Raw genomic sequence first — 27306 nt, 5'->3', positions numbered from 1 at the left:
GAAGATAAATGAGGGAGAGGGGATGGTATAGGAGGCAATCTTTTGGAAAAAGATGAGATGGAATGGGATCACTTGTGCATGTAAGACAGGCATGAAGGAAGAGATAGTGGCAGATGGCGTTTGGGTGACATGAAACATAGTGAGAAGAAGCTTTAGGTGAATGGCTTCAATTTTTTTCACAGAAAGCTGAAACCCAGAAGATGTGGAAATGCTTTGTTCAAGGTCTTGGGGTATATCAATAGTTGGCTGGACATGAGGACAAATTTAAAAGATTAGGGCTGTTCAATCTGGAAAAAAAAAAGGCTTTGTTCCACATCTACAAAATAATTAGTACAGAGAGTAGAAGGATGAGGAAGGATATTAGCTATTGCTCACAGAATTTTGGAATCCTAGAAGTAAGAGGCTGCCCTGAAGGAGATAGTTTTGGAACAAAAGTCTCACTTTACTGAGCAGGCAGTAAACTTATGGAATTTGTTATCCTGACAGATAAAATTTTAGCTTGACAGGCTTAAAATATGACAAGTTAAATGTAAAGTGAAGTTTAGTTCATTTATATTAGATAAAGGATTTTTAAGAGTTAATTTTTGATAAAAATGTGATATTATAATGTGTCCCCACAACTTAATTTTAAATGCCCCAGAATTCTTGCCTGGGTGAATGGAGCTGACATTTTTGATATACTTATTTACAAGGCTTTTGTTTTTCTATGCCCCAGGAGAGCTCAGAGCTCAAACTGTGCTTTTTTGTTCTTTAGGACCTGGAAGTCATACCCCCAGAGCAATAGCTACATTATAGCTGCAACCTCTGTGTGGTGTGAAGTTGCTGAACTGCATGGTGTCTTGGGAGAGGTCATGTTATGCCAGTATCTGATTGAAATGGTGGCACCTGAAAAATCCCGAGTGACTCATATCTGCAGGAAAGATACCAGGTATGAACAGACCTCTTGTCATTGAGATAGTAACTTGATAATATCCCTTCCCTTCCCTCTCAGTTTTGGAGAAATTTCTCCATCATTCACTTTTCGAGGGCTGCTCCTGCATTCTGGTCCTCTTTAATAAGGAGGAAGGAGCTGCTGTGAATGAGGTCTCCACTTCACCAAGTGCATACCATTAGTGATGGCAAACAACTGTGAGTAGTAGGACGAGGGCCATAGGATCAGTTGAGCTGCATAACTTGAATACTTTTTTGTTTAAAGGAAATGCCAGCTCTCAAAACATAAATACCACAGAGGTCTATTAAATACAAGTATTTTAAAAAACACTTCAACTTCTGAAGAGTTCTTTTGTATTATAATCTAAAATATTTAAGGGGACCTGGAACAGATCAGAGGAAAGTATTAAGCATAAGGTTTTTAGCATTCAACCAGTTGGTATTTCCTGTATTGGCCTCACTATTATGGAAGGTATATGTAAGACATTAGGGCCTATATCTGTGAAGCTAAGGTTGTAATTTCTGATGTGTGTGAAGCATTATTTATTTGTTTAAAGGTCAGAGGACTATAGGTCACAGAATTAGAGCTTAAAGAGACCTAAGTGGTCAAATAAGTTCAAACATCACCCCCCCCCATTTTACAGATGAAGAAACAAGCCCCAATGAGACAAACTAACGCTCAAGGTCCTGGATTCAAAATGAGGTTATCTTATTGCAAAGCCAGCATTCTTTCCACTGTGCCACAGATCAGATGATTGTGTATCACAACCATTCAATTTTCGAGATGCTTTCTCTTGAGTGGCTACCCAAGCTGGCTGAGGATTGACTGACAATAGGGAATTCCATCAAACAAATATTTATTGAGCACCTTCTGCCCCTAAGGATGATATAAAAGAAGGTCTCTGGCTTCAAGTAACTTAGTATATACCCAAAGGAAATTTTTTTAAATGAATAGGAAATCAGGAGAGAGACCTGGGTTTTAATTCTTCTTTTGACACTTAACTCACTGGTAAGTTACCTTGGGCAAGTTAGTTGCTTTCACTTGCTGAACTTTAAAAAAAAAATCTGTAAAATGAATGGGAATAGATTATTGCTTAAGGTCGCCTTCATTTTCTGACATTCAGAAATTTGGAAATAAATATTTAGTAATTGGTCCCTAAAAAGAACTTAATTCAATTCAACAAGCATTAATTAATTGTCAACAATGTGTGGGGTACTATAGGAAGGAGAAAGATTATGGTAGAGTACTTTCCTGTCCCCCTGAAACTTACAATCTTGTAAAAGGATACAAAATTCACACAAAATTATAAATACCTCTAAAGTCTTAAGGGATTATGTATTATTTGTGAGGATTTCAAGAAAGATTTCATGGAGGATGTGGCATCCAAATGAGGATAAGTAGATATTAACAAACAGAAATGGATAGGAAAGGAAAATCATTTCAGGTGTAGAGAGTGTTATGACAAAAGGCAAACCTGAAAACAAGGAGTCCAGTTTCCCTGGAACATGGAAGGGGGTTAGTATGAGATAAGGCTGTAAAGGGAGGGTGCCTGATTGGAGGCAACCTTGAGTGCCAAGCTAAGGAGTTAGCACTTTCTTCAGTAGGCAGAGGAATAATAGAATCCCTGCCATAGACTGGAAAAAGAAGGAACTAGAGATGGAAAGACCCCCCCCCAAAAGGAGAAAGCTTAGTTGAAAATGAGTAGCAGGTAAACAGCACTGAAAATTGTCTAAATCTGATATGAGTAAACTCTGAAGGGAGGGTTCATCTATGAAGTTCATGGTAGAGCTAGTCTAAGGAAATCTTTCTTCTTTTCCACTTACCTCAAGATATGATGAGAACTTGTCAACTCATCTCCATTAGCTGGCTATTCAGCTCTCTAGGTCATAGGCTCCTTTGTAGCCTGAAAAAAAAATACAATAGATTAGAAAATAACTCATTCATCGAGGAGACAAAAACAAAAGTCACTCATAGAGAGATCAAAGAGTTGCTTTTGACAGTTTCCTCAATAAGTACTCAATTCAATTTTTCTAATAAACCCTTTTTGGAGGGCTCCCTGGGAATCAGTGTTAGCAACTCATGGGACCAGGGTCATGAAATTTACTTGAGATGGAGGCCATCACTTTGCCAACATTTACACATAACTGCTCTTTCTTTTTGGTTCCTTCTCCTTTCCTTTCCTAGTCCCCCAACTCTTTTTTCAGAGTTATAGACTCCCCGTTACCATGTTAATAATGCCTGTAACTTAATTTAATTCTTGTTGCTTTGCAGAGGGCGGACTTCTAAATGGTACAGGAATGTTTTCGGGCACATGTGCGCAGCAGAATTGCTCAGATTAAAAGACTCTTTTCCATCTTCAAACTTGTATGTCAAATAAATCCCGACTCTGAAGCCAGAGCTGTTTTGGAGGTGTAGTTAACAGCTATGCCCCTTGACACACTTAGAAATATTTGGATAATGGAATGCTGTTTTAAAAACAACTATCTAAAGGAATATAATTGTATAAAAAGAAACTGTTCTTGGAGAGACTCTATATAGGAAGATATTAGAGGCTAAACTATTTATATTAAAACCTAATCTTAACATCCCAGAAATAGTCAAAGTGATGGTTTAAACCTATGTTGTGCAGTAAGTTATTAAAAACTTGGTGATTACCTAAATTTGCTAATTTTTTTAATAATGTGAAGCTGTATGTAACTTTTTTTTGAAAAAAAGATTTGTAAAAATTGCTGTAAATTTTTTTTAAGCACGGAAAGCATTTTTTTAAGCATGGAGAAAGAAGACTGAAAAGTTTAAAGGGCATAATACATTTTAAGATTAGTTGTCCTTAAAAGTGTTGAATTTTCATTTGTGGTATTAAAAAAAAACACTGTTAATAAAGTTGTTGATAAATTTACAGTCATGTGAGAGTGTGGTACTTAAAGGAAGGAAAATTGGAAGAAAGAAGAAAATTTTTATTAGAAGCCAGAAAATAATAAGGATCTACTGGCACAAACTAATAACTTCCTATGTGAGACCTGAGAAAGACCTCAGCTTAAAAAGGCTAAGGTCTCTCACTGCATCTAGGGCCTGAACTATGTCTTGCCACTGGACTTGGATTATTCTGGAGGAGAGAGTGAGGCTTGATGACTTTGCCCAGCTCTGCCTCACTTAAATCCAATTAACTTGTAAGTCAAAACAACAGCCTCCTGATGTCATCAGTCCTCTTTGAGAATGAAGGAAGAACAACAATAACTTCCAGTAACAATTTTCCATAAAGCCAATGAGATCAAAGGAGTATATCATCTGCATGTGACGTACAATTGATAAGAACAATGTCATCTAAATAGGACACAATATTCAAGTAATAAATTATCATTGCTACTTTTAGTGTAGTTATTGAATAACTGCTTTGTTTCCTCAAAACCAATAAACTGGTGAAAAGAAATAGGCGTACACCATGTGATGGCCAACTCAAAACAGTTTTTTTTTTTAATTAAAAGACATTCATTTGGCTTTTGAAACCTCATTGGATAATTCAGGAAAAAGAATTAAGAATTTACAAGACTGGAGAGGAGCTATGGATGGGCACTTTATCCCTTAGTGCCTTGGGCAAGGTGCCAGTCTTCCAGGGTAGAGGAAGCTCCTCACTGAGAGCTTCCTCTTTATTTTAAGTTAATAGTTCAGTAAAAACTGAATTTATAGAAAAAGTATAGGCAGATGAGTTCATTAGTGTCAAAGAAATGTTAATAATTTCATGTTTTTGAATTCAATTTGAATTCAATAACTTATGAAATGTTATCTATATCTATATATCTTAGTCCAATTGAGTTTTTATCTTCAAAACTCCTTTAAGACAAGAAGATTAAATGAAAATTAAGTTTAGGAGGAAAGATAGGCTCTGTGAGTTCATTCATTCATTCATTCATATGCAAAGCTCTAGGGGAAATGCAGAGATAATGAAGATGGAATGTCTACTCTTGTGGATTCTACAAAGCTGAGAGAAGGGTTAGAAAGTTCAGAGGAGGACTCATGGATCCTAGGATGCCAGTTTATTTAATAATTTGGGGTCAAACAGATAGTTCTCACTTTTTCCTATGAGCTAGTACATCTTTAGACTGCAAAGAGGTGAAATGAGGATACAACTGAGGTCATGGAGAGGTCGATGACCCCATCAGACTGGTACTTTCTTATTTATAAGCAGCCCATAAATTCTGAGATGGCATAAATGACAAATGAGGACACAAACAGGGTCACAGTGATTTCACTGGAGCCAGAGAAAAATCACTCAAAGCCCCATTTGAAGTTTTAGAGCTCATTTAAGGTAAATATGGGACATTTGTTAATTTTGCCCAAAAGGCCAGGAAATGTTTTATCCATACATATTAAAAAATTACCCAGTTTTAACTTGGAGGAATGCTATGGCATTTAATGATCCCAGGAACTCTGAATGACTTTATAATTATACAATTCCCATTTTCAGATTTCATTTTGTTGATGAATCAATCCATGGTCTCATGGTACAAAGCTCATTTTCAATTCCATGAGATTCTGGTTCACATTTTTCTGCAAAATCCTCCATAGAAGATCCACCCAACATTCTGAAAGCCTTTGTATGGTCCTTTTTTCCCCTGTGGGGCAGTGAGGGAGTTAAGTGATTTGTCCAGGGTCACACAGCTAATAACTGTCAAGTGTCTGAGGCTGGATTTGAACTCAGGTCCTCCTGAATTCAGGGCCAGTGCTTTATCCACTGCACCACCTAGCTGCCCTGCATGGTCCTTTTAACGTTCTGTGGCTATAACACTCGGGTTTTCTATATTCTTGATATATAACTATTCACTATCACATACAGATCCTTTCTGGTCATATATGTCTCTAACAATATCTTTTAATGGCCCTTCTCCTTCTAAAGTCATTGATGATATGCTGCAATTGTCCTTTTGGGCAATGAAATTTAGATTCCTCTGAGATCATGGTGTTTCATGATTTACATCCATATAATATCACTGGTATAATGCTGGTATTAAAAAGAGGCTTTTGTGACAGAGAGCACAATTTAAGATAATTGAAAACACTGCAAAATTTCAAAAGTACTACTCTATTCAGTGCTGGGTCCAGTTCACTGTTATTCTGTGATACCTCTCATTCATATGTAAATATGAACAAGAATTCTACATATGTTTTAACCCAGTCAACTACCCATCCAACTGCCAAGTATAAATTGGGGAAAGATGCATTTTTATTGACTTTGTTTTTCCAACCATGGCTAGCTAAAGCCATCACTTTGCAATGACTGTGGATCTCATTCAGAAAGACCTCTAATCATTAGGATAATAGCACCCACAAGGAAGATCTGAAAAACCTCAACATCGATAAGAAATCCCTCTTCTACTTCTGTTTCTATTCTATTCTCTGCAGGCAGTCTACTGTGACATTGGTCAACAATGAATCTCACGAATTGGAAATTAATTAAGAGGTCATTTAGTACAACCTGAAAATAACAAAGCAACCTCCTTTACAATATCCCCAGCAAAGAGCCATCTAACCTCTGTTTGAAGGCCTCTACAGACTCCTAGGGTTTCTTCTACCCCGCCCCTCTCCCCCCCAGCAACTCATTCCGCTTTTGGACAGCTGTTACAAAGCCTAATTTGCTTCTTTGCAACCTAAACTTGCAAAGTTAGACCTTAGTTTTACCTTCTGAAGTCAAGCAGAGCAAGTCCATGCCCTATTCCAAAGCCCTTCAAAGACACCCAAGTTTTCCCTTCTGAAAGCCAAATATCCTTAGTCACTTTAATACTCATAACACGATGTCCGGTCCTAACACCATTTCTCTTAAGATACCTAACACTGAACACAATACTCCAAATGGGATCTGACCAGACCCAAGTACAACAGGTCTTTGTTTTTACACTATGCTTTTCAATTCAGACTGATTGCTTTAGTTTGGGGGAGAGAATAGTCATTAACGGGTTAATGTTAAGTTAGAGGGAGGTCTCTAGTGGGGTGTTCCAGGATTTTGTTCTTGGCTCCATGCTCTTTAAAAGGTTTTATCAATGACACAGATAAAGGCACAGATGGCATGTTTATCAATTTGCAGATGACACAAAGCTGCAAATGATAGCTAACATACTGGATGACAGCATCAGTGTCTAAAAATATCTTGACAGGCTAAAACAACGTGCCAAATCTAGTAAGATGAAATTTAATATGGATAAACATAGAAATCCTGTACTTGGACTGGAGGAATCTGCTGCACAAATACTGAATTAGGGAGATGTGGTTAGATAATAGTTGTTGCTAAAAGAGTTTTAGTGGCCTGCAAACTCAAGTGAATCGATAATATAACATGGCAGACAAAAAAATTTAATGTCTGGCTGTATGAATAGAAAATACTGTTCTTTATAAAGGAAATGATAGTCCATCTAGAGTATGGTATTCAGTTTGGAGTGCCACCGACTGGATGAAATATATCCAGAAGAAGGGAACCAGAAGGTGATAATTAGCATTTCGGTGGTGATTTAAGGTTTTTTTACATATATAAAATAATTTTACATATACTATCTCATTTGATTATGATAACAACCCTGTGAGGTAAGTGCTATTGTTATCCTCATTTTAAAGATAAGAAATTGAGTCTGAGACAGGTTAAATGACCTGATTTGGGGGAGGGGGTCACGCAGCTACTAAGTGTCGGAAACAGATTTTGAACTCAAGTCCAGTTTTCTAGCTACTATGTCATCTACCTGCCTCTGAAAATGTGACTCAATACTATACCATACAAGGATGAGTTGAAGGAACTAAGGATGCTTAGCCTATAAAAGAGAATGCTTACTGAGAGTATGTTGAACTAAATGACTTCTGAGGTCCCTTGCAGCTTTTTCTTTTTGGGCTGGGCAATTGGGGTTAAGTGACTTGCTCAGGGTCACACAGCTAGTAAGTGTTAAGTGTCTGCGGCAGGATTTGAACTCAGGTCCTCCTGAATCCAGGGCTGGTGCTCTATCCACTGAGCCACCTAGCTGCCCCACCCCTTGCAGCTTTTAAACTGTGATCCTATTACTAGCTGTCTTTAAGCATCTAAAGGAATGTCATATGGAAGGGGGATTAGAATTGTCCTTACTTGACCCCAAAAGGCAGCATTAGGAACAAAATGTAGAAGTTGATGAGAAGCAGATTTAGGCTCAATGTAAGAAAAAAGTTCCTAACAATTAGAGATATCTAAAAAAGAAATGATTCAGCTCATTAATTGGTGAGTTCCCCCTCCCTAGAGAAGGGCAGGCTGAATGACCAACTCTCAGTAACAGGGCAGAGGGGATTACTGTTCAGGTACAATTTGGACTGGGTGATCTCTGAGGTACCTTCCAACTAAGATTTTATGTTTTTGATTTTGTATAAAAAGAAATGTAGGGGCAGCTAGGTGGCACAGTGGATATAGGATATAGTGGATATAGGCCCTGGATTTAGGAGGACCTGAGTTCAAATCCGGGACTCAGACACTTAACACTTACTGGCTGTGTGACTCTGGGCAAGTCACTTAACCCCAATTGCCTCACAAAAAAAGAAAAAGAAAAAGAAATGTAGATCAACACTGCTCATTTCGCCTAGAAATAGTGATTCCTTTTTATTAAATAAGCTAAATCAAATGATATAATACTTGTAAAGCACCATACCTGGCACATAGTAGGTGCTACAGAAATACATTCCCTCTCCTCCTTCCCTATTACAAAATTAGGTATCTAGAGAAGAAAGTAAGCAATGAACATCAGAAATACCCAGCTCCATATGTTGGGAATTATAAAGAAGTGAGGTTCCTAAGTGGTTAAATTATCACTTAACTATGCCAGTCATAATAAGGCAATACTAATTATCTGGTCTGAAGCATGTCCTAATATATTTTGAAATAAGAAGTCCAAATAGCTCCACTGGGAGCCAGCTGAGATTTTCCTCATATTTAAAACTAACATTCTCAGGGAAAGCTACACAAAGAAAGCCTGATAGTTTACATATTTCTAGGGACCTTTTAAAACAGTTTTCAAATTAGATCAAATGCCTCAGAACAATGGACAGACATTAGCCTAGTTTCCATTTCAATTTATGTCACATGTATTACCATATCCTAGTTAAGGCATTATGTGCAGCTGTTTGTCTCTGTCATCTAGTATTTTGTCAACAGAGATGTAGTCAGTTGTAGATTAAATTGAAAGCTAAACAATTTTCATTTCCTCTAGTGTTAAGATCCTTAGAGAGTAAAGAAAAACAGTATCATGCACAATCACTTATTTATTATTTCCTTCTTTAAAATCTCACACAGCACACTATATAATGAGGAAAATAAGAGCTGAGAGAGCTTGCTACTCACACTGGGGACACAGAAGCAAATAATGTGAAAACTATAATAACAATAAAATGAAGCTCATCCCACACACAAACTTGAGGTTAGGCCTAACAATCCTCTAAATTAGTGGCAAATTTTTTTTGCTCTGTAATGTCAGTTTGCCCATATTTTTTCCCCTTGAACTGCCTGATTATTTGAATGGACTAACCAAATTGACTAGTTGTTTTACCAACATACTGAACCACAAGGGAAAAGTTGATAGAAATTGAAGCATGTATCAAACACAAATTTTAGCAAAGCATAGAGGAAATGCTCCTATGAAATACATAGTTTGGAATTGCCTGTATCCTTTTAATAAATTGGGTGGGGGAGGGCAGAGTCCCTCAATATTTATTCTCAACCAGACCACATGAAAACAATTATTCAATTGGGTCAAAACAACCAATCTAAGTAGATTTATCATAAAACAAATGAACTCAGTGGCTAAATGAACACTTTCCAGCAATCTGCTCAACATTCCCTTTCTCTCCAACCATCTCCAACCCTTAAGAAACTTGGACTCCTTCTCTGGGTCCCCTGGTTCTGACAGAAAGAAGTGTAGTTCCATTTCTATCTTGCTGGGACCCAGCCTTCCACACCACTTCCTGGTGGGGAGTATTCTTTTCACCATACCCATACTTCTTTTCTATCCTCCTCCTTCTCCCACCCCCACTTTCCAGCACCCCCATATGCGTTGTTTTGCCCTATTCAAATTGAACTCCTTAAACGTAAGGGCTGTCTTGCTTACTGGTGTTTGGATTCCTAGCACTTAGTACAGTGCCTGACATAGCAAGAACTTAACAAATGCTTTATCTATCAAACTCAATGACACTTTCACTTTTCATCTGGTTATTTTGGCTCTGTGTTGACCCCAAGAAAAGCTAATGTCACATATAGAAGCCAGATAGATTTGTGTGAATTTGAGCAGCCCTCAACTAGAACCAAAGAGAAAATAGTTTCTTTTCTTTTGGGGGAACATTACATTCAGTTAGCTTAGCTACATCCAGGAAAGCAGATGGATGCAATGAGTAGTTGCAGAAGCAACAGATGCAAGTGCTGAAATTAAGTGGAAGAGAAAAGATGGCCTTTATAGCATCTGCATTTTGCTATAGAATCGTCAGTGATCCAATCTAATTATACAGGATTATTTTTCCTCAATGGAAAATTTCTTTGGCTGAACTTTTCATTCTGTTCTTTGTCTCTCTGCTTTAGAGGTCTGTATAAGTATATGATTCAGTCAATATAGGGAAAAGAGTATTGGTCTGGGAGTTAGCAGACTTAGAATTTTCAGCAGCACCACATTTTTAGCTATTGTCCTTGACTGATTCAGTTAATCGGATAAAACTCAACTTTGGACAATTCAGTTAATATGATAAAATTCAAGCTGCAATATGAGGATAATAATTATACTATTTGCCCCCTACAAGGCTGTCAAGCCACCATCTAAATGTAAGCTATTGTTTTGGGCTATTCTTACCATGATATATATGCTCAAGGTTTACCTCAACAGCAGGGTAGGAGAAAGGTGAATAACTTTCTGAAAAAAAATTCTTAAATTTTACAAGATGAAATGAAATCTGGGTGATCACAGATTTTTCTTTTTTTGAATATCCTTTTTTTATTCTGAACTCACTCAAAAGAGAGCATTTCCATACATAGAACAGAAAACAAAACAAAACAAAAAGGCTTCTATAAGACACTGTAATTCTTCATTTCATAATGCTTGCCTTTAAAAAAGTATAATAAATTTTATACATTATTTTTTAAATTGTCCTTCCTACCTGTGCTTCTTTCTGTTCTCTTTGGTCTATTTAAAAAAAAAATATTTCAAAAAGGTTTTTTTAGGGGATGGGATTATTATTGGTAATGCTTCTCCCTCTTAAACACCCCCTCACAAATTAAAAACCAAAAGAAAAAGGAAAAAAACTCTTGAAATAAATAAGCACATGCAAGCAAAACAAATTCCCACAGTGGCAAGATCCAAAAAATGTATGCCTCTTTATATACCTTGCAGCCACCACTTGTCAAAAGGTAGGTAACATTCTCCATCATTAACACTCTGGACTACACATGTGAAAGGGTTATGATGCATTCCCAGATCACTTAAGGTGGAAACAGTCAGAAAGATGTGTTGTACCTGCTCGAGTGAGACTAACACTAGCCTGGCACAGACATTCTGCATTGGCGTACCACATGATTGGGAATTGCCTCTTTCCATTGCCTCCATAGCCAGAACTAACAGCATCATCAAGCTACTTGAGGCACAATGGCTCTTTCCAGTGGTGATCATGAGTGAAGGACTTGTTTGCTCACTATGAAGGAGCACTGTTCAGCAAGCTGGATGGGGAACAGCCCCCTTCTCATTCCCTTTAAGCCCCATGGCCCTGAGAATCAGACCTGAGGTTTTGTTTTGATTGGTTTTTGCAGTTATAGGTGCAAGGAATAGAGTCCCTGACTCAAGAGCTTGAGTTATGAGAAGGTTGGAGCCCAGGATTCCAAGCTGGATGTTGCTGCCAGTCATCCCCCTGCAGGAAAGTCCTGAGAAACCAAGGAACAATGAAACAAGCCTTGGGGGAAGAGGAACTTGGAACTTGGTAGAACTAGCTGTGGGAAGTGAGCCAGGCTGTGAAAACTCAGATGGGTGGTTGTTGTTATTATTTGTCCTTTGTTATTGAAGAGGACCAGTGACATCACAGGTGATGTCTTGACTCATGTGAATTGCACTTAAGTGAGGCAGAATTGCACAAAGTTGTCAGCCTCATTTTCTCCTCCAGAGTCACTGAAGTCCAATGGTAAGACAAGAGTCACGATGACTAACGATGACCTGATATGTAGTGGATGACCTTGGTGTGTAAGAAAATAATGGGCTTTGCCAACTCCCAAAGGACCCAGCTGGGATTGATTTAGATTGATTGGATTGACTGAGATCGACTGATTAACGTACTTAAAGTTAATTCAATTGAAACCACACCTGCCTGACTCTGAAGAGGGTGTGTTCTCAGACTGGGGACTCTGACCTCAACAGGGGACCACCCTCAAGTCCAGTGAACCAATGGATTTGGGTAATGCTAGCCAATTAGCTTGAAGCAGGGTGGAAGGACTCCTTGAGACTGAGAGGAAGCTTGCTCTCTCAGTTCATCTCTCAAACAGACTCTTGGTGGCAGAGGACTCTTGGAAGAAGCAGGCCAGGCTGAACTCTATCTCTCCTCTAGGGCAGATAGGCTTTTGTTTAGCTTTCTGACCCAGGTGCTCTTTTTCACTAATAAATGCTTAATGCCCCAAACTTGGTGCTAAAGCTTTTAATTTATAAGTAAACCCTAGCTAGTTTTCCCTACATTTGGGACAGGAATAAGGTGACCGTGAATTAGATTTTAAATGCCACACGTGTCTTTGATGTCTGATCACACTCTAAGTGCTACACAGTGCCTGCTTCATCCATTGGGGAAAAAATGTTCTCATCTGCACATTCCACCAGGGGAAGTCTTGACATGCTTGGGATAAACACTCCTCCAGCTCACCAACAGGTCTGTGGCCTGTTACTCTGAACCTGGTTTAGCTCATCTGCCAAGATGGTTCACTGGTATATGGTCACTACACATGCTACAGCTTCTTGGAGCCACAGGTGAGAGTTTAGTTCCAGGTGGACACCAAAGGTCCATGAACATCCCTGAAAAGTGCTGGGCAAGCTCTCACACCAGAAGTGTTAGTCTTCCTTAAATATCCAAATACTCCTCAGATGGGTAATATAGGGGGGTAGAATTATGCCATCTACTGAGACAGTGCTATTGAGGGAAATTATACCCCCGAGGCATGGGGAAAATGTTAGAATATTTGTGCTTGCTATATCTTTGGAGTGAATGTTCCTTGTAAAAAAAAGGTAATCTGATTGTTACATGGTTAAATGGAAACGGGGTTCCTTAGGACCCCTAAAATTAGTAAGAACACAATCATTGGAAGCTTGAGCCAATGGCAGAGATGAGAGACCCTAAATCTACTAAGGGTATAGGAGAACCTGGAATGACTGAAAATGTAATATACATGGCTTTCAGGAAGTGGGGGCCAGAGAATCACTTACACATGGTTGGTCATTTCATCAGAATTCTTAAGTCTTTTAAAATTGCCTTTCTTTACTGTGAGAATCAGAGCTCTGCCCTGAGGGGAAAGCATGTGACTTGGCATCTGGAAGTTGCGTCTATAGAACCATCTGTAGTCATGTCAATCAAATCTACCATCCAATTAGCTTGGAGGTGTGTGTGTGTGTGTGTGTGTGTGTGTGTGTGTGTGTGTGTGTGTGTGTGTGTGTGTGGACAGCCCTGCTTCCTGTTTCACAGATGGCTTCTGGGAGAAGGCACTGAAGATTGGCCTCTTTTTGTTCAGGACTTCAGCTTGGTAGGACACAGAGAAAAGATGGACAGAGAAAAACAGGAAAGTAGGTAGAAAATAGATAGACTTTTCTGGCATTATGGGATCTCATGTGTTGTCTTTACTCTTTAATAAATTCTTAAAAGCCTAAACTCTTGCTGAATTTATCAGTAATCTTAGCCAGTTTCTCCTCCAAAACTGGGGTGGGGGGGCAGGTTATGACCCACATTAGATTTTTAAACATCACATTACAATGTTGCTGTCCTTGTGTAAATTGTCCTTTTGGTTCTGAATACTTAAATCTGTGACAGTTTATACTACCCAGAATTCTCTGAAATTGTCTTTTTCATTATGTCTTAAATTGTGTGTTTTTCCTGTTTTGAAGTGTCTGTCTGGTAATTTTTTTTTTTTTTTTTTGGTGAGGCAATTGGGGTTAAGTGACTTGCCCAGGGTCACACAGCTAGTAAGTGTCAAGTGTCTGAGGCCAGATTTGAGCTCAGGTCCTCCTGAATCCAGGGCCAGTGCTCTATCCACTGCGCCACCTAGCTGCCCTTTTTCATTATTTCTTACAGTGCAATAATATCCCATTATATTCATATACCACTATTTGTTCAGCTATTCTTCAAGAGGCACCCTCACTTTGATTCTAGTTCTTTGCTTCCAACTCCTTTTTAATCCCCGCCCCCTTCAGTTTCAGGATGACAGCAGATTTCTTAAAACTCTCTATCCCTCAATAAATGTAATTAGGTATAAAGTAAAAGAAAAATTCAGGACACACATCTTCATGGTTTATATGATAGAAATGTGGACTTAAATTACCTTTTCTTTTTCTCTCCCATGTTTGTCCTTCCTCTGAGGTCTGTGAGATGTCCTCCATCACCAAAACAAGTTCATTCTTCTTCCTAAAAGCAAAATAACTCAGTGGACTCAAGAACTACTTATGTATGTAACATTTAAATGTTTCCAAAATTAAAATAACTAAAGTTATTCAAATACTTTTTTTACCCATTTCTAAGTGACTAATTTCCATGTTTACTCTGAAGGAGGTGGGGTGGGGGAGACACCTTAAGTTCTGGAGATCTGAGCACATAAAACCACAAGAACAAAAAGTGACGCTATGCTGGCACTGGAATCACTCCAAAGATTAACAGGCAAGCTGGCAAAAGGAGAGGATCAGGAACTAAATGATGAAACTGTTTCATTTAACGATAAAGAAACTAAATACACAAAACTGCCATTGAGAAACAATGACGGGGCGGGGGGGGGGGGGGGGGGGGGGGGGGGGGGCGCTTGCGCAGCTAGGTGACACAGTAGATAAAGCACCGGCCCTGGATTCAGGAGTTGCTGAGTTCAAATCCGGCCTCAGACACTTGACACTTACTAGCTGTGTGACCCTGGGCAAGTCACTTTACCCTCATTGCTCCACAAAAAAAGAGAGAGAGAGAAACAATGACAACATGTGAATATTCAATGAAAAAGTTTTTTAAAAAGTCTTTACTTCTATTTTTCATTATGGCATGGAAGTGATATTGGCTTCTCAAAGGCTATGTTAGCAGAAAAGAACTTAGATAAGGTTTTCCCCAAGCTAGGAAGATTTTAAGCACAAGATGTAACTGGTTTGGCTGAGTTCAGAAGCTCATCAAGAGAAGCCACCACATAGTCATTTTGAAAAAGGCAGAGTAACTTATGAACACTGCCTACCTTTAGGAAACAGAGAAGTTATGATCTGCCCACATGAAGGAAGCATGCATACTTGCAAAATTGTGGATCTTTGGAAGTACTGGAAGCTAGTCATTTAATTAGCTGTGTGACCATGGGCAACACATTCATCTTCTCTGCACCTCAGCTTCCTTAGCTATAAAATTAGGATAATAACACATACTAACTACTTCACAAAATTGTTGGAAGGAATGCACTTTTAAAATCTTAACGCACTAGAGAAATCCAAGTGAATCTGCTTTTTTAAAATGTCATCAATGCAGGGAGCTTCTGATAAGGATCCAACTCAATGCAATGGCACAATTTTTCTACAACTGATAGAGACATAGGTGGAGGGTCATATGCCAATATGTATCAGTGGTAGGACTTGAATCCAGGTCTTTCTCTCCTTGGGGCCAGTTCTCTTATCTACTACAGGACAATGTCTCTACTCAGTTAATTACATTAATGTAGTTAAGTATTAGTGAATCAATTGCTGTTATCTGAAATAACTACTCATTTATTTCAACATTTCTTCTTTATAATAAAGTAAAACGCCAAAATTGTAATGCACTGAAAGTGCAGAGTGGAATAATAATAAAGTTGCCATCATACAGTCTGACCAGATGGGATTGATACCAGGAATGCAGCATAATTGACCATGTCAATAACAAAACCAAGAAAAATTACATCATTATCTCAAAAGATGCAACAACAAAAAAAGCTTTTGAAAAAACACAACACTCATTCCTATTTAAAACACTAAAAAGCATCCTTGAAATGATAAGTAGTATCTATCTAAAGCCATCAGCAAGCTAGAAGCTTTCCTGATAATATCTAGATGAAACAGGGATGCCCTTTATCACCACTATTATTCAATATTGTAACAGAAATGCTAGCTATAGCAATAAGAGAAGAAAAAGAAATGGAAAGAATTAGAATAGGCAATGTGAAAACAAAACTATCATTCTTTTTTTTTTTTTTTAGGCAATGGGGGTTAAGTGACTTGCCCACAGTCACACAGCTAGTAAGTGTCAAGTGTCTGAGGCCGGATTTGAACTCAGGTACTCCTGAATCCAGGGCCGGTGCTTTAACCACTGTGCCATCTAGCTGCCCCTATCATTCTTTGCATATGATGTGATGGTATACTTAGAAAATCCTAGAGAATCAACCAAAAAATAGTTGAAATAATGAGCAACTTTTAGCAAAGTTTCAGGTCATAAAATACCCATATAAATCATCAGCGTATATATATTTTTTTAAAAAAGGAAAAGGACTAGGGGCAGCTAGGTGGCGCAGTGGATAGAGCACCAGCCCTGGAGTCAGGAGGAACTGAGCTCAAATCCAGCCTCAGACACTTGACACTCACTAGCTGTGTGACCCTGGGCAAGTCACTTAACCCCAATTGCCTCATCAAAAAAAAAAAAAAAAAAAAGGAAAAGGACCCATATGCACAAAATATCTATAGCAGCTCTTTTTGTGGTGTCAAAGAATTGGATATCAAGGGGAGGATTGTCAGTTGGGGGATAGCTGAACAAGTTGTGCTAAATTATTGTAATGGAATACCATTGTGCTATAAGAAATGACAAACAAGATGCTTTCAGAAAAACCTAAAAAGATTTCCATGAACTAATGCAAACTGAAGTGAGCAGAACGAGGAAAACTATGCAGTAACAGCAATATTGTATGATGATTAATGTGAATGACTTAATTACCTTCAGTAACACAATGATCCAAGACAATTCTGAAGAACTGATGAAAAATGCCATCCACCTCAGATAAAGAACTGATGGAGTCTGAATGCAGATTGAAGCATATTTTTTTAAAAATCTATTTTTCCCTTCTTTTTTGTTCTGTTTTCTTTCACAATATGATTAACATGGAAATAGGTTTACATGACTATACATGTATAACCTATATAAAGTTGTTTGCCTTCTCAATGAGAGGAAGTAATGAGGGGAGGGGGGAAATCTGGAACTCAAAATTTTAAAACATGAATATTAAAAGTTGTTTTTTCACGTAGTTGGAAATAATAAAATATTTTAATTTTTTAAAAAAGTTGCCTGTTTTCAGGTTGAATTCAATCCAGACAAGAATAAACATAAGGGTTGTATGAATCTATTGGGCAACTTCTCAAACCTTGGAATTCCCCCATTCTTACTTCTTGTTCCATGCTGATTTTTGTGGAGTTCTTGTTTCTTAAAATAACCACCAGAAATATAGCTTCACAAAAATATGACATTGCAAATAAAGAAGTTTGAAAAGTTAATAGCATAGCTGAAAGTACAAGTAAACAAAAACTTATCTCAAAGAACGTCATCAAAAGAAATGACAATCTAATGTTGAAACTGATTGACTTTCAGCTAGCAGTTCAGTGTCTGACAAACAGACAAATGTCAAGTACCACTGACAAACAAATCTTAATTGCCCTCAAATTTTAAATATCCCAAAGCACCCCTGTAAGTCACTGTAGGACCTGAGGATACCATGGCACAGTTTGGGAACCATAGTTTTATTACAAGACCAATTTTTATAAAGGTAATATGATATTGTAAAGGCAATCTAATACATAAAAGTAATATAGGTATTCTTTAACATGTGTATATTAAAACACTATTAATTGGGGGCAGCTAGGTGGTGCAGTGGATAGAGCACTGGCCCTGGAGTCAGGAGGACCTGAGTTCAAATCCAGCCTTAGACACTTGACACTTACTAGCTGTGTGACCTTGGGCAAGTCACTTAACCCTCATTGCCCAACCTAAATAAATAAATAAATAAATAGAATTTTAAAAACACTATGAATTGATCTAACACTTTTGGATAGCATTTTGGAATTGTACCAGGACAGTGACTAAAGCATCCATACCCTTTGACCCAGAGATCCCACTGCTAGACATATATGCCAAGAAAGCCAAATATAAAAAAGATCCATTTACATGAAAATATTTAAGAAGCACTTTAAAAAAAATTTATTATTTTTTTTAATTTTTTAGTGAGGCAGTTGGGGTTAAGTGACTTGCCCAGGGTCACACAGCTAGTAAGTGTTAAGTGTCTGAGGCCGGATTTGAACTCAGGTACTCCTGACTCCAGGGCCGGTGCTCTATCCACTGCACCACCTAGCTGCCCCTAAGCAGCACTTTTTAAAAGCACCAATGAACTGGTAACAAAGTAAATGCTCATAGATTAGGGAATGGCTTGTTTGTTGTGGTGGGGGTAAGGGTGAGAGTGGGGAGGTGGTTGTTTGTTATTTGTTGGTTGTTGTTGATGTTTGTCCTTCATTCTATAAGAGGATCATGACATCTTGATTTGCAGTGGATTGGATTTAAGTGAGAGAGGGCTGTGCAAAGTCACCAATCTCACTCTCTCCTCCAGAGCCATCTGGGTCCAGTGGCAAAAGATATATTACGATGACTGAGATGGACCCAGATGTTTAAGGGAATTGAGGTTAAATGTCTTGCCCAGAGCTAGTAAGTGTCTGAGGTGAGATTTGAACTCAGGTCTTTCCAACTTCAGGGCCAGTGCCTCATCCACTGCACCACCTAGCTGCCCCAAGTGATGACTGAACAAATGAGCAATAGACTATTATTGAACCATAAACATGGATATTGGAATATTACTACACTATAAGCAATGAAAAATATGAAGACAACAGAAAAGTACAGGAAGACTTAAATGAACTAATGCAAAGTGAATAAGGTAGAATCAGGAAAGCAGGATTCATAATGACTATACCAGTGTAAAAAGAAAGAACAGCAACAAAAACAAAACAGAACTGAAGAGGAGGAAATGAACTGCCCTTCTTTGCAGATGGAGAATTATGGGTATGGAACATTGCATGTACTTTCAGACTTGGTTCATATGTGTGTTGGTTTTGCTAAACTGCTTTTTCTATATATATAATTATTAATGATATTTTTTATAAAGGATAACTGAAAAACAGATGGAGGAGTTACATATTGGGAAACAGGTGATATAAAAACAAAAGATGACAAAACTTTTAAATCTCCTCTTAAAAAGAGATCAATATTATCTTTGGAGGTAGTTTCAATATAGAAGTGGAGTTAGAATCCAAATTATAAGGGGTTGGCAAAGTGATCATGTGGTTGAGGAAGTAGAGGCTACTTTTTAGAAGTCTGTCAGTGGAAAGGAATCAAGAATGGACCATGGGGGCAGGTAGGTGGTGCAGTGGATAGAGCACCAGCCCTGGACTTAGGAGGACCTGGGTTCAAATCCAGCCTCAGACACTTGACACTTACTAGCTGTGTGATCCTGGGCAAGTCATTTAAACCTCATTGCCCCACAAAAAAAAAAAGAAAAAAGAAAAGAAAAAGAATGGACCATAGCTTGAAGAAACACCAAGGAAAAACTGAAATTCTTTTAAGGATGTAGAAGATCCTTGCATATTTGTAGGCAGTGGAGAAGGAATTGGTAGGTAGGAAGAAATAAAAGGGCAGGAAGAAAAGTGGTTAAGGGAAAAGGGAAAGGAGATAGGAAGAGGGAGAGGGAGAGAGAGAAAAAATATGATCAAGTAGGCAAGCTCCCTAAGGAGAGAAGAAGGGATAAGATCAAGGGCACAAGTCTATATAAGATGTTTTGGCAAGAAGGTCCACCTATTCCTCAGAGTTTGGAGTAAAGGAGAGAGGACTGAAGATTTCTGAGGTAAGGAATAATGCAGTCACAGGAGCTCATAGTATATGTCTCAATTTTTTAGTTAAGTAGAACATAATAATTTCCTTCCAATTGCATACCCAGATAAGTCATATATGCCCCAAGTAACTTCCATATAATTTTACTATTTGTTAATGGAATTGAGAAACCCAAGACATACATAGTTTTCCAACCATAAGCCACCTACACAAATCTTTAGGAATAAGATAATTTAAGAGTGACAGTAACTCTAAAAAGGACCTTAGAGTTTATCTAGCCCAACCCCCTCATTTTACTGATGAAGAAACCAAAGTTGAGCAGTTAAGCAATTCGTCCAAGGTCAAATACTAAATTGCAGAGTTAGATTCAAATCCAGGCCATCTGAATGCAAATTCATTGCTTTTTACTACAGCATGCTGTGTAAATTCCATATTTATATCCATCTAGTATATACACAGCATGTTAGTAATTTTTTTTTTTACTAACTCCTAATTGGCTGAGAGACCTCCAACTCTGCAGTGGAGAGAATAAGGAAAGAGACAAAAGAAATGAAAAAAAATGGGTGAGAAAGTAAAAACATCTGAATTGCTAAATGGAGCTCCTATAGCCCCAGACATGTGAACAATGCGAGGCCCTGATTATCACATGTGCCTTGACTTCCTGTACCTGCCTTCATAAACAACTAAGAACAGATTCCTTGATGAAATTCTCTCACTGGTAAATCTGAGATTTTCCCTCTCTCCTGAACCAAAGAACTCCTTTTCTCCTATGTATCTTTTACCTTAAATGGTATAACTTCCCTGATTTTGCTCACTATTGATGATTACCTTTTATCACGTAACCAGTTTGGTGGGAAAGAACTAAAATGGCTGAGAGTAAGTGGTTACTTTCTCCTTTAGAACAACCAGGAAAAGTGGCTTTTATTCTGAACCCCTAAAGGAGGCATAATATCTTTAGACTACCAATGTTTGAAGCATGGTAGATAATTTTAGCCCAATACCCCCTCTTGGAGATAAGATAGTGAAGGAGCAAACATCCAGTCAAGGCCTTCTGCCAGCTCCCCATAAAGGCAGATATCAGTCTCCTTCAGAGATAGGACAGACCAGATCCAACATCATATATCTCTCTGTGTCATGAATGGACCAACCATTTTATGCTAGGTAGCTACCCATTTATTTTACATTTTAAAAGCCTAAGATATTCTCTTTCCTCAAATTCTGTAACAGTATCATTCATTCTATCTTTGTAGAATGATTCCTTCTTTCTCTATTAGGAAGCTATTCAAAACATTATGGATTTTATTTAATGTTAGATAATAAAATCATCACTAAGGAATCAATAAATGAATTAAAATTTTATATTAAATGCAAAGTGAGCTTTGTTTAAATTAAGTAAAATTTAAATGTATAGATGATATATAGACATTTAGAATAAAAAGCATTCTAGTAAACTCTCTCATCTCTAAAATAGAGGTTTTTACTGGGAATAAAGCCTATTTATGTTCTCCCTCCAAAAATTCTAGAAATATCTTTAACTTTCAAGTAAAAGGTGTTTTCCAAAGGTCAACTATCAAAACTACAATACAATATTACAAACTATTCTACATTCTCATACCACCCAAAGGAAATGGGTTGACATTTCATAGGAATAATGGTGCTAAAACGAGGAAATTTTAAAAGTATCACAGAACATCATACAAAGAAGTCCATAAGTTTAAGGTCTCATCTACAATAGAAGTACACAGGATTGGATATGAAATTCATGATTTCAGATTTGTAAGAGACCTCAAAATTCATCTAGCCCAACCACTACCTGACGTATGAATCCCACATACAAAATACCTGACAAATAGATAAGTAAAAGAAGTGGTGTGATGGAGGTTTAGAGTAAAAGGTGCAGAACTTGGAGACATAGTATTTTTTTGAAATTCCTCAAAAATCTTAATGATGCTAAAATAGAGAGATCACATCAATATACAAAGTAGAACAGAGGAGGTTATATGTGAAACAATGAGTTTCTATTACATCCTGTTTTTAAAAATATATTAAAATGTCAACATTTACTTTCAAAGCTGTCCTTGTCTATGTTTCTCTCTGAATTTCCTTCCTTCCTCTATTGTGCATTTTAAAAATGCTTCAATGACCCTCTTTTATCTTTTTTTTTTTTTTGGCAATACTTGCATTAGCTTTTCCATCTCTCCCCACAAAAAGAAAACCACAATCCTTATAACAAATAATATAGTCAAGCAAAAAAAATCTATACATTTTCCTTGTTCAAAAGTGTATCTTATTCATCACCTTGGATCCATTACTATGGCAGGGAAGAACAAATGCAAGACATTGAAGAGAGAATGGGTAGGGAAGAAGAGGCATATACTACCTTTTCAATAACTTTAGCAGTGACAGGAAAGAAAGAGACTGCTAAATGAATGGAAAGAAAAAAATTTATCAAGCATTTACTATGTCAGGCACTGTAATAAGCACCAGATCCAGCGATATAAAAGGAAAAAGCAAGACCACCTCTGTTCTCAAGAGATTAAATCCTTTTGTGTTTGTTTTTCTTATAATTTTTAAAAATTCTCAACAAGCAGCAAATAAAATTAAGCATTTTCATATGCAAAGTAGAACAGAAATAGAAGATAATATGTGAAACATTTACAATTTGCTTTTCCTTTTAAATATAAAATAAATTCACATGTAACTTTCAAAGCTGAACTACTTGTCTCTGCTTCCTTCTGATCTTCCTGCTATTCTCTTCTATGTATTAAAAACAAAGATCTCCTCACTTTTTTTCTTTTCATTTTTTTCTTTTCATCAACTGTGATGAGCAACAGTTTCTACCCTGCCCCCTTCAAATATATTAGACTAATTCTTTTCTTAAAAGCCAAGGAAGCTGTGTCCAAGATTTGATTGACCCAGGAGGCTAGGCTCAAGCCATCTGGAAGATAAGGCTTCAGGTCCATTCAGACTTGGTGGCTATCCCAAGCCTGAACCAGTCACCACACTCTGTCTTGATGACCAAACAAACTTCTATATAGAAGCAAAGGAGACCTCATTTACCCAAGTATGCTTTGTTTAGAACTAAGTAAATATGTTAATGTTGAATGGTCTATGAATGTCTCCATTCATTCCAACATCAGACCTAAAATATCAGGAGAACTAGCCTGAATCATAAATCTGACAGATAAACTATTCCATGTTCTCTTAATTTGCTTCTGATATCAGCCTTTATGTGTAAATCATGTACCCATTTTGACATTAGTTTAGTATACTTTGTGAGATGTTGGTCTATACCTAGTTTCTGTCATACTGTTTTCCACTTTTCCCAGCAGTTTTTGTCAAATAATAAGTTTTTGCTCCAAAAGCTTGGATATTTAGGTTTATTGTATACTAGATTACTATAGTCATTAGCTATAGTGAAATTTGTACCTATTCTATTCCACTGATCCACCTCTCTATTTCTTAGCCAGTTCCAGATTGTTTTGATACTTACCACTTTATGATACAGTTTGAGATCTGGTACTGCTAGACTACCTTATTTTTCAATTGATTCACTTGATTTCCTTGAGCTTTTGCTCTTCCAGATGAATCTTATTATTTTTCTAGATCTATAAGATATTTTTTGATAGTTTGATTGGTATAGCACTGAATAAATTAACTTAGGTAGGATTATAATTTTTATTATATTGGTTCAACCTACCTGTGAACAATTAATATTTTTCCAATTGTTTAGATCTGAGTTTATTTGTATGAAAAGTGTTTTATAGTTCTGGTTATATAGTTTCTACGTTTGTCTTCACAAGTAGGTTCCAAGTATTTTATATTGTCTACAGTTATTTTAAATGAAATTTCTCTCTCTGTTGTTGCTGGACTTTGTTGGTAATGTATAAAAATGCCGATAATTTCTGTGGGTTTATTTTGTATCCCGCAACTTTGCTAAAGTTGTTAATAATTTCAAATAGTTTTTAGTTGATTCTCTAGGATTTTAAAATATACATCATATCATCTGCAAAGAGTGATAGTTTTTCTTCCTCATTACCTATTCTAATTCTTTTATTTTCTTTTCTTTCTCTTATTGCTATAGCTAACATTTCTATTACAATGTTAAATAATAGGGATGGTGGGCATCTTTACTTCACCCCTGATTGTATTGGGAAGGCTTCTAGCTTATCCTCATTACAGATAATGTTCACTAAGGTTTTACATAAATATTACTTATAATTTTAAGGTAGTTCCATTTATTTCTACATTCTCTAGTGGTTTTTTTTTTTTGCTTGTTTGTTTGTTTGTTTTGTGAGGCAATTGGGGTTAAGTGACTTGCCCAGGGTCACACAGCTAGTAAGTGTTAAGTGTCTGAGGCCGAATTTGAACTCAGGTACTCCTGACTCCAGGGCCAGTGCTCTATCCACTGCGCCACTTAGCTGCCCCTCTAGTGTTTTTAATAGGAATGGGTGCTATATTTTGTCAACAGCTTTTTCTGAATCTATTGAGATAATCATATGATTTCTGGTGGTTTTGTTATTGGTATAGTCAATTATGCTGATAATTGTTCTAATACTGAACCAGCCCTGCATTCCTGATATAAATCCCACCTGATCATAGTGTGTGACCCTCATGATGTATTGCTGTAATCTCTTTGCTAGTATTTTATTTAAAATTTTTGCATCAATATTCACTAGAGACATTAGTCTATAATTTTTTTTCTCTGTTTTGGCTCTTCTTAGTTTGGATATCAGCACCATATTTGTCTCATAAAAGGAATTTGGTAGGACTACAGTTATATTCTCAAATAATTTAAATAGCATTAGGACTAATTGTTCTTTAAATGCTTAGTATAATTCACTTGTGAATCCATCTGGTCCTGGAGATTTTTTCTAAGGAAGTTCATTGATGGCTTGTTCAATTTCCTTTTCTAAAAGTGGGTCAAGTATTTTATTTCTTCTTCTGTTAATCTGGGTTATTTATATTTTTGTAGATATTCACCCATTTCATTTATATTGTCAAATTTATTGGCATATAATTGGGCAAAATAGTTCCTAACAATTGTCTTAATTACCTCTTCATTGGTGGTGAGTATACCCCTTTCATTTTTGATCCTAGTAATTGTGTTTTCTTTCCTCTTTTTTTTTTTTTTTTTTTTTGCAGGGCAATGGGGGTTAAGTGACTTGCCAAGGGTCACACAGCTAGTAAGTGTCAAGTGTCTGAGGCTGGATTTGAACTCAGGTATTCCTGAATTCAGGGCCAGTGCTCTATCCACTGCGCCACCTAGCTGCCCCTTCTTTCCTCTTTTTGATCAAATTAACCAGTGGTTTATCTATTTTGTTGTTTTTTCCATAAAACCAGCTTCTAGGTTTATTTATTAATTCAATGGCTTTCTTACTTTCAATTGTATTAATCTCTCCTTTGATTTTCAGGATTTCCAATTTGATGTTTAATTGGGGTTTTTTAATGTTTACTTTCTAGGTTTTTTTAGTTGCATGCACAATTCATTGTTCTGCTTTTTCTCTATTTTATTGATGTAAGCAGTTAGGGATATAAATTTCCCCCTAAATACTGCTTTGGCTGCATCCCATCAATTTTGATATGTTGTTTCATCATTGTCATTTTCTTTAATGAAATCACTTGTTTCTATGATTAGTTCTTTGACCCACTTGTTTTTTAGGATTAGATTATTTAATTTCTAATTAATTTTTAATCTCTTTCAATTGTCTATTGTTGAATGTAATTTTTATTATATTATGATCTGAAAAGGGTATCTTTACTATTTCTGATTTTTTGCATTTGGTTGTAAGGTTTTTATGTTCTAATACATGATTATTTTTTGTGTGGATCCCATGTACTGCTGTGAAGAAGGTGTATTCCTTTCTATAGTCATTCAGTTTTCTCCAGAGATCTATCATATCTAACTTTTTGAAAAGAGATTCAGCAGACTAGTAAAAGAAGCACAAAAATCACTGAAGAAAAGAACTCCTTAAAAATCAGAACTGGGGGGCAGCTAGGTGGCACAGTGGATAAAGCACCGGCCCTGGATTCAGGAGGACCTGAGTTCAAATCCGGCCTCAGACACTTGACACTTACTAGCTGTGTGACCTTAACCCCCGTTTTCCCACACCCCCCCCAAAAAACATCAGAACTGGTCAAGTGGAAAAAGAGGTAGAAAAATTCACTGAAGAACTTCTTTAATGTTGAATTAATCACATGGAAAAAGAGATACAAAAGCTCAATAAAGAAAATAAAAATTGGAATTGGGTAAGTGGAAGCTAATGACTCCATTAGACAATAAGAAACAATAAAACAAAGTCAAAGGAATGAAAAAATAGAAGAAAATGTGAAATATGTCACTGGAAAAATAACTGACCTAGAAAATAGATCAAGGAGAGAGAACTTAAAATTATTGAACTGGTAGCAGCTAGGTGGCACTGTTGATACAGTGCCAGCCCTGGAGTCAGAAGGACTTGAGTTCAAATCCAGCCTTAGACATTTTACACTTATTAGCTGTGTGACCCTGGGCAAGTCACTTACCCCAATTTGCCTCACCCTCCCCCCCCACCAAAAAAAAAAAAGAATTATTGAACTACCTGAAAGTTTTTATCAAAGAAAGAATCTAGATATCATATTTTAAGAAATTATCAAGGAAAACTGCCCTGCTATCTTAGATCTATTGGGTAAAATAGAAATTGAAAAACTCCACTAATCACCTCCTGAAAGAGATCCCAAAATGGAAATGTCCAAGAATATATAGCCAAATTCCAGAGCTCCTACATAAAGAAGAAAATATTACAAGCAACTTGAAAGAAACAATTCAAATATCATGGAGCCACATTCAGGTTCACACAAGCTTTAACAGTTAAAGGAGTAGAGGACTTAAAATATGATATTCTGGAATGCAAAGGATCTAGGATCACAAGTAAGAATAATCAGCCCCACAAAACTGAGAAGAATCCTGCAGGGGAGGTCCATCACATCTTACAGTTGAGACATCTTATCTCATACACGTAACATTACACACAGCAACAATATTGTAACAATGATCAACTGTGAAAGATTTAGCTATGCTGATCAAAACAGTCATCCAAGACAATTCCAAAGGGCCCAAGATGAAAAAATGCTACCCACCCATAGAAATAGATCTAATTAATTCTGAATGCAGATCAAAGTATACTTTTCCATTTTATTTCTTTTTCTCACTCTTTTCCTCAACATGGTTAATATGGATATATGTTTTGCCTGACTTCACATCTATAATTGATATCATGTTGTTCTCAGTGGGTGGTGAAGGGGTGAGAGAGAGGGAGAGAATTTGAAACTCAAAATATTTT

The 27306-nt window shown here is 37.0% G+C and overlaps 1 protein-coding gene across 3 annotated transcripts in view; it reads left to right on the top strand.

Annotated features, from left to right (window-relative positions):
- The window catches only part of LOC122744570 (rho GTPase-activating protein 7-like), a 119749-nt gene extending 115920 nt beyond the window's left edge, over nucleotides 1-3829 (top strand). For all 3 annotated transcript variants that reach the window (XM_043990102.1, XM_043990104.1, XM_043990103.1), the window contains 2 exons: nucleotides 755-928; nucleotides 3203-3829. In XM_043990102.1, coding sequence (XP_043846037.1) covers nucleotides 755-928; nucleotides 3203-3308 — 280 coding nt within the window. In that variant the 3' untranslated portion in view covers nucleotides 3309-3829. The remainder of the gene's footprint in view (nucleotides 1-754; nucleotides 929-3202) is intronic.
- Nucleotides 3830-27306: the final 23477 nt, after the last annotated feature.

This window comes from Dromiciops gliroides, chromosome 2, assembly GCF_019393635.1.
Source record: "Dromiciops gliroides isolate mDroGli1 chromosome 2, mDroGli1.pri, whole genome shotgun sequence".
NCBI lineage: Eukaryota > Metazoa > Chordata > Mammalia > Microbiotheria > Microbiotheriidae > Dromiciops > Dromiciops gliroides.
The sequence above is the reverse complement of the archived record's forward strand: the minus strand, read 5'-3'. Positions and strand labels throughout refer to the sequence as shown.